Source organism: Vulpes lagopus, chromosome 23, assembly GCF_018345385.1.
Source record: "Vulpes lagopus strain Blue_001 chromosome 23, ASM1834538v1, whole genome shotgun sequence".
Classification (NCBI taxonomy): domain Eukaryota; kingdom Metazoa; phylum Chordata; class Mammalia; order Carnivora; family Canidae; genus Vulpes; species Vulpes lagopus.
In genome coordinates, this window is record NC_054846.1 from 22,560,068 (window position 1) to 22,569,762 (window position 9,695).

General features: G+C 52.9%; 1 protein-coding gene across 1 annotated transcript; it reads right to left on the reverse strand.

Moving 5' to 3' along the window:
- Positions 1 to 777: 777 nt before the first annotated feature.
- ASCL1 (achaete-scute family bHLH transcription factor 1) lies at positions 778 to 3,677 on the reverse strand. Its single transcript, XM_041737942.1, has 2 exons — positions 2,275 to 3,677; positions 778 to 1,931 (listed from the first exon to the last, which is right to left on the reverse strand). Exon 1 carries the CDS (start codon positions 3,033 to 3,035, stop codon positions 2,322 to 2,324), a length of 714 nt encoding a protein of 237 aa, XP_041593876.1. The 5' UTR covers positions 3,036 to 3,677; the 3' UTR covers positions 778 to 1,931; positions 2,275 to 2,321.
- Between the last annotated feature and the right edge of the window lie 6,018 nt (positions 3,678 to 9,695).

The following is a 9,695-nucleotide window of genomic DNA, read 5'->3' on the forward strand; positions in this document are numbered from 1 at the left end:
CCACCAATTTCTTTTTGAATCTTGGTAATTGGGTACTTTTACACGCAGCTCACGCTATTCGGATAGAGTCACAAGCTTAGATAGGCCAGTGTCTCAAAGCGACCACACATTTCTAAGCTTTTATTCATTTAAATCTAACTCCTCCTGCAGGGAATTCATATCATATGCGTCCATTACTTAAAATCAATATGGAAAGTGTGTGGAGTGGGGCAAAGGAATAGAAAATATGTGCCTAGAAGTGAAGGAAGAGCACGCCCGCCCCTGGGAGTAAGTACTGTGAAGGCTACCTCCCCCAGCCCGGGGTCTGGTACCACCAGCCTTCCACCCACCCCTCATGCCCATTATCTCATGTGGCCTTTCCACTTTCACGATGAGAAACTCCGAATGGGGGAATGGGGATAAGGGTTAGAAAGTAAGGTGAGGACCCTCTCTTCCCAGTTTATTTTTTTTTGGGGGGGGCGTGGATTTTAAATACATATAATCATCTCATCAAAACATGTAGCAGCCATTCTTCATCACCTGTTCTTTAGGTGTATGTGTATGTTTGCAGCATAAAAGAGGAAGAAAGTGACCGTTGCTTACAGACATCTTTTTCCTCTACATTTATCATAGTGTCACCTCTGGTTGTAGCACTTATGTTTGTCATTTCTGCCAACTTAGCGTGTCTCACACCACCCTCTTTTCCCCTACCCACTCCTTCCCTTTGACATTTGGAAAATAACTTGGACAGGGACTGTGGAGTCAAGGAAAACTTGGAGGCAGCTGATAATTTTCATTTATAAAAAAGAAAAAAGTTTTATTACGAAACTAGTTTGTATAAAACAGGGTTATACACGTTTCTTGTAAGTTTGTAATAAAACAGTAAGAAAAAAAAGGCAGTGATAGAAATTTCCCAAAAGGCAACCTATCAAAACCAACTGGCTGCCACACTTGACGTTTGGACAGTAGCTGCATAAACTTTGTTCTTCTTGAACAGTATTTAATAACATCATTAATACATTAACAAAGTTTCTATAAAGTAAGACACATTGGTGCTGAAGTACATCTGGTGGCCTTTTGATCTCACCTATGAGGAGAGTTCTTTACAAAACCACATAGGAGAAATGGCAGTTGTAACGTGAACTACACATCTAAAATATGCAGAGGTAATAGCATTACATGTTAAAGTATCAAGATATACACATTTTAAACCATTTGTACAAAACTCTATAAATTTTTTTCTCTTTCTCTCTTATGTACAAAAATATCTTAATATATCCCCAAACTGGTTAGGATAGATACAAATAGATTTTTCTTATAATAAAAAAATTCACAAAAGATTGGAAGCATTCTATGATGAAAATGGTAGAAAAGATGATGTGAGGAAATGGGGATGTAGGGAGCCCCCCCCCGCCCGCCCCCGCCGAGGATCGGAGTTTCAAAGGACTGAGTAGAGCATAATTTCACTGCAGACAGATGTCCACAGCTTATAGGGATAGGATGGGGGATGCTTCGAAGAGAGACACCAACCCATTTCTATAGGGCTAAGAACTGCGCTTTCACAGAGGGCAGGGAGGTGAAGGCATCCTAGCGAGTGCTTTCGGTGGTTCAGCCTGTTACTGGTGGGTGGGAGTTTCTATAGGGCTCTGCTGCTCCCTTCTGCTGGGAGCCCAGTGCCTTTGCACACAAGCTGCATTCTGCGCGTTGACTCAGGTCCTAGTCACCCTTCAGAGCTCCGGCGACAACTGGAGTGCAAAGATACAGTTCTGAGCGCATCCCTGTTTTGCCAGAGCCTTGCTTCTCAGGCAGGCAATGCTTAGATGGTCTTGGGGTCGGTTGCCTGATGTTATTTTATTTTTTTTTTCCTTCTTTTCTTCTTTTTCTTTTTTTCTCCCTTCTGACATCACTGACAAGAAAGCATGAAAGATGCAGGTTGTGCGGTCCCCCTGTAACTTAAGAAGAAGGGGAGAGGTTAGTGTGAACTTGGTGGTGGGGTGGGGGGGAGTGGAGGTCTGGGAGAGGATCTGTCAGGTAGAGCATCTACCCAGAGCATTCTGACAGGTCGGAGCATCTCCCCACCTCACCCCACCCTGAGGTCTTGGAGAACTGGGCAAAGCCCGCTCAGAGGCCAACACTGACACTAACCCACCAGAATCTGAAGTCGACAAAGTTCAACAAATTCTTTAACTGGGCCCCGCCAATCTCCGTGGAGACACCCCCTCCTACAGACGCTGCGACGGAGGGGAAAAGGTGTAGGAAAGGAGATGGTCCCGTTGGCTCCCAAATGCCACCTACCTGCTTCCAAAGTCCGTTGGCACCGGGGCCTGGCCAGGCCGAGCCCCTCAGAACCAGTTGGTGAAGTCGAGCAGCTCCTGCTCCTCGGGGCTCAGGGGGTCGTAGGAGCCCTCGTCGGACGAGTAGGAGGAGACCGGCGAGCCGGCCATGGAGTTCAAGTCGTTGGAGTAGCTGGGGGAGATGGTGGGCGACAGGACGCCCGCCTGGAAGGCGGCGCTCACCGCGTCGTGCTCGTCCAGCAGCTGCTGCAGCGCGCGGATGTACTCGACGGCCGAGCGCAGCGTCTCCACCTTGCTCATCTTCTTGTTGGCCGCGCCGTTGGGGACGTGCTCCCGCAGCGTGGCGAAGCCCAGGTTGACCAGCTTGACGCGGTTGCGCTCGCGCTCGTTGCGGCGCGCCACGGCGGCCGGCTGCTGCTGCGGCAGGCTGTAGCCGAAGCCGCTGAAGTTGAGGCGGCGTTTGCAGCGCATCAGTTCGGGCGAGGACGAGCGCTGCCGCTTCACTTGCTTGGACGCTGACTTGTGACCGCCCCCTGAGGGCTGGCCGTCCGCCGCGGGGCTCAGCTGCGGCGCCTGCTGCGGCTGCGGCTGCGGCTGCGGCTGCGGCTGCGGCTGCGGCTGGGGCTGCGCGCTCTGCACCGCCGCCGCCGCCGTGGCGAAGAAGCAGGCTGCGGGCGGCAGGAAGGGCTGCGGCTGCGGCTGCGGCTGCGGCTGCGGCTGCGGGCCGGCGCCGCCGCTCTCCATCTTGGCGGAGCTCTCCATGCGCAGCGGCCGCGGAGGAGTCGCGGAAGGGGCGAAGCGAGGGCGCGCGGTGCGGGCGCGCGGGGGGCGCAGGCAGGACTCGGGCGCGCTCGGGTGCGCGGACACAGAGGGGAAGCGGGGGAGAGCCCAACGGTGAGGCCGGAGGGAAGTTAAAAAAAAAAAACACAAAATCCCCGGAGACTTCTCAGGGTGGGAGCAGAAGAAGGTGCGAACGCTTTTCCTCCTCCTCCACTCCTCCTCCTCCCTCCCCTCCTCCCCTCGCGGGTTGGCTTCAGGAGCCTCGCGTGGCGCTCGCGTGTGAGGCTGCCGCTAGCGCCTTCTTGTTTAAAAAAAAAAAAAGAAGAAGAAGCAGCAGCAGCAGCAGCAGCAGCAGCAGCAAAAGTCAGCGGCGAGCACGCTCTGCTGAGTCTCCCGCTCCTCGCCCCCTAGGGCTGCGCTCTCCTGCGCCGGCTTTCGGCCGCTCCAGCCGTGGCTCAGGCTGTTCCTATTATTTTGTTAACTCCCTTCCTTTCTCTTTTCCTTCTTTAACTCGCCCTCCCTGGCCGCTTCCCCGTCCGTGCGCCGTCCACGTTCCCTGGCCAGAAGTGAGAGAGTGCTGGGCGGCTGGAGCGCGGCCGCCTTTTCAATGGGACACCCAGCCCCAAGCGCAGCGCTGGCCCCGCCTCGCCCCCCGCTCCCCGCTCCCCGCTCCCCGCTGCTGCAGCGGGCGGCTGCGGCCCCCGCTCCGCTCCCTCCTCCTCGCACCTCCTCCTCCCACCCACTCCCTAAACTCTCCCTCCTCCTCTCCCCTCCCCCCGCCCATTCCTTGCGCCCGCTCCTTGCAAACTCTCCATTCAGCCGGGTTTGTTGTTGCAGTGCGTGCGCCTGGCGCGTGCCGGACTCCAGGCTGAATAAACAGGCGGCGCGCTCAGGGCGGGCTGCGGCCGGGGGTGGCTCTAGAAAGGGGGGGCCAGCGTCGCTGGAGTGGCCAGTGGCCCTGGGAGTTGGGGGTGTCTGGGGTAAAGGGTTTGGGGTGAAGGGCCTCGGGATTCTCCTGCGAACGTGGAGCAAAGCCCAGAGAAGTGTTTGAGCCAAAAAAGTGCCCACGGGCGGTGTGCGGTGTGCGGGGTGGGGACAGTGGGGCTCTATTTTTCCTGCTTTCTTCTCCTATTTACTGTCATCCTCTCGGGGGTCTTCACTGTTTGAGGGTGCTGAAGCAGATTTGCGATGGGAGTAGTAAGATGGGGAGAGGAGAACTCCATGGGAATTACTGGACTAATAATTAAATTATTACTGGACTTGTAAATAAAAGTACTGTGGAGGCTGGGTCTCGCTAGCTCTGTGGCCCTTGATAAGCGGCATCCTCTTCCGAGCCTCAGTTTCCTCATCTGCAGCAATAGGAGTTTGAATGAGATGGTCTCTAACGTCCCATCCAGGTGTGGAAACTAGGATTTGCTCCCCGCGCTGAGCAAATGTAGGGAGGTGATGTCACTGAGGGGTGATTGTGATCAGCGCTTTAAGTAGCTGGAGGGCAGTGATATCCCCCAGGATGACCTCAGTTGCCTCTAGCATCGCCTCCCCCCCCAAGGATTATTTCCGGACCAGCTGGGGGATGCTTAAGAGGGGAGCCCTCTGGGCTATTCCTAGGGTGAATCCTTGAAAAGAGACGGGGGTGGTGGAGGTTGAGGGGCCGGAGGAGCTTTTCTGGTTGGTCGGCGCCGCCGCAGGCACCTCGGCGGCCTTGGCGCAGCTTCCATCCCGCCCCAGGCGTGTGCCCGGCGGGCCGGTGGCAGGCGACTGGGAGCGGAGCCCGGCGGGGCCGCGTGCTGGCGCCGCGAGGGAGGGGGAGGCGCTTGCAGCGGTCGCTTGGCCGCTTGGACAGCGCCCACCCAGGCGCCCTTCCTGGGCCTCGGCCCTGGCGCTTTCAGGCCGCAGCCAGGTCCAGCTTTGAGACGCCTTGGGACGCGGCTCTGCGGAGAGTGAGGACCAAGCCACCGGGCCCATCTCTGCGCATCTCTGGGGGAGGCGGGGGAGGGAGGCTGGGGCGCGTCTACGTGGAAGGATAAAGAGGCTAATCATTCGGTTGACTTGTTCAGTAGAGATAGTTTTGATCAGAGGCCTGCAAGCAGGGATGATTGTGGGGAATTATCCGAATAATTGCTTCCCGTTGGACTTCCCTTTGTGGAGAAGGGTCTTTCTAAAGGATCTGTGGGGGTGATCCAAGGAGCCACCTTTAGTTTGTGTGACTGGCTGCGGGTGTTGCCAGAACAATAGCGCTGGTGCTGGGCTGCAAGGACCGATGGCTCCTCTCTTCTCCGGCTCACTTTTCTCTTTGAAAAAGGGCAGGTTTGGGAAGCAGCAGAGGAACCCTGCGTGCAGAGAGCAGTTCTGTAAACTTCCTACCGCACAGTCCCCTCCCCGTCCTCCCTCCCTCCCCCGGAACCTCAGGACTGCAGGGCTCCAGGCTCTGGGGGCTCGGTGGGATTTACACCTCTGCCCTCTCCCCCCACCCCAACCCACGCCAGAAAAGGTGTTGGGAGGACTCCAAGAGCACTTGTCTTCCCTTCTGGTGAGGACAGGAGGTTGTGGGGACTCGAACAGAGCCACACCACCCCTTTCCTCCCCAGGAAGCCTCAGACCCTCTGGCCAAGCCTTGGTTAGGAAGGCCCTTCTCCCCACCTATGTGCCCCAGCTGAGGGGGGTGGTGCAGGCCTCTAGGAGGCATCTAGGAAAAACCACCTGAACCTGACCCACTCCTCATGAGCAAAATGTGGGGAGTAGCTAACACTGAGGCATCTGAATGCTTTTTCTCTCACAGGCTGATTCAAGCTCTTTTCCTTCCAGTTCAGTCTCTGTCATCCCACATTTGATGAAGGTCCACAGCCTTGGCTCTGGTTTGATTTTGCACTGCAACTTGGAACAAGCCCCTCTTCCTCTACGGCCCTCAGTTTCTCCATCTGTGCATGCGGCATACACACAACGGCTCATTTTGAGATGTATCTAGGACTGGGGAGAATCTGCCAATAGCCAGTAGGCTCAGTTTCCATTTTCAGTGAGGACTTCTCGAAGGCATAGAGATCCTAATTATCAGGGACTTCAAGGCCAGAGCCTACTCCCAACCCCCCCCCACACACACACCATCAAATGGGCACCCAATTGGAAGCTCCAACTCGTGAAGCCCTGCATTGTAGTGGCCCTATGCCCAGGAGAAAAGACAACGGGCCTGGGATCCTTCTGCCCGCCCCCGGAACATTTGTCCCTATTCTCCCCACTCCAGCCCAGAGCCAAATCTCATCATCACCCTCCCCACTCCTGCATCCTCAGCCTGCTTCCATACCGGTTTTGCAAAATCTCCTGGAACTCAGGTGTTCCCTTCTGCCTTCTGGATTAACGCGAAGAATGTTCCTCCTCGCCCTACCTCTCCCTAACCCAGCAGTGTCCTCTCCATCTTCTCCAACCCGAAGGCAGAGTGGCTCAGCATAGTTTTGTTAGGGGCCTGGCCTCTGCTCTGGGGACTGTGCACTGCCAAAGGAAGCTTTCCACTGAAATTGCCTTTCTGGTGGTGTCACCAGTTTCGAACAAAAGACTGGGGCTTAAGAGCCCCTGAGAATCCTGCCTCTGACCCAGAGACCTAGATTATGACCCACTCCTGCATGCACACACATACTCGCATACACACTCTTGAGAGAACCACCATGTACTCTTGTGATGGGGTGGTGGCAGGACACTGACCTCCTTTGGTGGGTATTTTCCAGAATGTAGACATCCCAGAAAAATGGGAAGGTTTCTCTTTTTCCTCCCAAACAATAGAAGCCCTTACCTTCTGTAGCATCTCAGGCCACTCTTCTACGTTAGGGAATCCTGGAAGTGGACCAAACCTTAGATGAAACCTTGCCTGCCTTCAGCACTGGTATCTACATGGGGAGACACTTTCCTAGTATTACAGGGGGACCTGCTGCCTGACGCCCCAAGTCTGCCACTTTAATTTCCACTCATAGTTGAAGGCCAGGATAGTGCTACCTTTGCTCACACACCATCCTCAAGCTCCAGAATTGTGCACCTTCTCTCTGTGGAAAGGAGAGATGCTGCATCTTTTTAAAAAGCCTCCATCTGTGCTTTTTCTTTATCTGCCACTTTAATTTCCACTCACAGTTGAAGGTCAGGATAGTGCTACCTTTGCTCACACACCATCCTCCAGCTCCAGAATCGTGCACCTTCTCTCTGTGGAAAGGAGAGATGCTGCATCTTTTTAAAAAGGCTCCATCTGTGCTTTTTCTTTATGGGAGAGGGGAGTGAACATTAAAAGTGAAACTAGATTTTTTCCATTGAAAAGATCACTTAATAAAATTGTATTTGTAACTGCATCCCAAACAAAGAGCAAATAAAGTATAAAGAACAGAGGCCTTTGATTCTTTATGTGGAGATAAGATTTTAAGTGCAGCCCTCAATTTGGGTGAGCGCTAAGCCCCAGAAGCCACAGACGCTTCAAGAAAAGTGAGTATATGGGGTGCCATAGCAGATACTCGCTTTCCAGTAGCTTATAACACAGGGCCTCCGTCCTGGGGTGGAAGTTGCTCTAAGCTTGTACTTGACACCCAGGAAAGAGGAAAAGTTTCTTACTGCTTAATCTATTTTCTCCAAGCTCACCCTTCCCAAGGTAACCTCAGAAACCTGCTGCCCAGGCTGAGTTGGGCCTCATGGGCCTGGAATGGCCTGGAAAAGGGGGGGGGGATTAGTGGGAGGCAGGCCAAATACCATAAACCACAGATTTGGCTTGGCTTCTTGGTCACAGCATCCAGGCCTGCACCTGCATTAAGGAATCCAGGCTTCAAACAAATCTATTTGCTTATTCAATATGCCTTTAAAAGGAAAAAAAAAGCTGGAAAAACAACAACAACAAAAAGCACAAACTATTATTTTATTGTGGCTTTTTTGGTTAGGGAGGGGAGATTCGGGTCGGGTGAGGGAGTAATTTGCAGCCACTCTCACAAGTCCTTTTGAAGTTCTCCAAATAAGGAGAAGTAACGCTGCTAAATCTTTATTTTTTTCTAAAGCCCCATTTATATTATGATTAAATACCTTCCTGGGATAAGCATAAAGAAAGTCGTTAATCTATATAGCTCTCCAAAGAATCAATACATTCTAAACTTTTGTAGGATTTGTTACACTCTATTTTGTTACAGTAGGCCAGCTCCTCTCTCGGTCTAGGCACATGGCTCTCTTTCCCTCCCCACTCCCCACCTCCTCCAAGAATGAAAATAAAGTAAAGGTCTTTCAGGGTAAACAAAACCAGCTGATTCTTCACAGAGACCCCATGAATAGCTGGGAAAGAAAAAAAAAACTTACAATAAATGGTGCATTTTTTTCTCTGCTGGGTATAGTATTCAAGGATCAGGACAGTATTCAAACAGAGGTCCATTTTTTGCTCAGCAAGAGAGTTTAGAAAAGAAGCGTGGGGTCCATTGAGAGCTTTCCCCCCTTCACAATCACAGGGTTCTATGAAACCTATATTCCATGCCTTGTCGGAGTGTTTCTGGGGACCAATTATTGCTTTGTTGCACGGCTTCTTTGCTGAATCTTTGAGCAGCAAGAAAAAGCGCTCTCGAGTCTACCCTTATTTTGACCATTTCAGTCATTACTCAGTGTAATAATTAATATGACAACTGGACGCTTGAGTTTGTATAGAAACACCTCAGCTATAGGAGCGAGCGTGCAGTGGGTGGTAACGAGCCGCACATCAGCCAGAGAAGCCACACACACAAAAAAAGGAATGAATGGCCAGAGAGAAAGAGAAGGAATAAAGATAAAATAGTTGGCACAACGCAGAGGAACATAAAACAGACTCGAACTAACGGAGAGCGGGAGGGGCGTGAGGGACAATTAGAAGGGGAGGAGGGGAAAACACCCTACAGAGGTTAACTTATTTTGAAACTGTTTTCTGAATAGAAGCCTGGACGGGAGTGGCTGGCTTTCAGCGGCGCGTGTCTCAACACTCTTGGGGGGGGGGGGGCAAAAGAGGGATCCCCCAAGCGTTAGGTTCCCTCCAGGGCAGGCACCCAGCAGACCACCAGCCCACCTTCCAGCTCCTCATTTGGCCAACATAATTGCCCTTTTGCAAAAATCCTGTTCCCTGCGTTCAACTTCGGTCTTTGGAATTGGCAATAGAGAGAAGATCAGGCGCCAAGTGTAGACGAAGGAGATGAGTGGGATGGATTCTGGGGAGAGGGCCTTTCTGCTACACCCCGACGCAAGGCCGCCTCAGGAACAGCCTCCTGCGGGGCTCCCAGCAGGGAGAGTTGGGCCCTGGGAGCTCCGGGCCAAGATGCGACCGCGCCCCAGCCCCGCGCACTGCCCGCCTCTGCGGATCCCCGCAAGTGCGCCCCGGGGTTGCGACCTGCTACGTGAAGGCATAATAAATAATTAGAGGGTTTAAGCGCGTTAGCCACAGCTCATGCTAATGAGCCAGATAAGGGCTCAAGGCTAACTCGAAGTGACAGTTTGCATATAGGAGGGAAGAAAAAAAGCCCTGCTATTTTCCCCCAACTTGATTGCTCCTTCTCAAATTCAGACTCCCTCAACCACCTTCCCCCTTTCTCTCCTCCTACTTCCCTACCTCCCATTGCACACACAACACACACTCCACCCTTTTATGACCCTTCTGTGGGGTTTCACCCAGCCTGG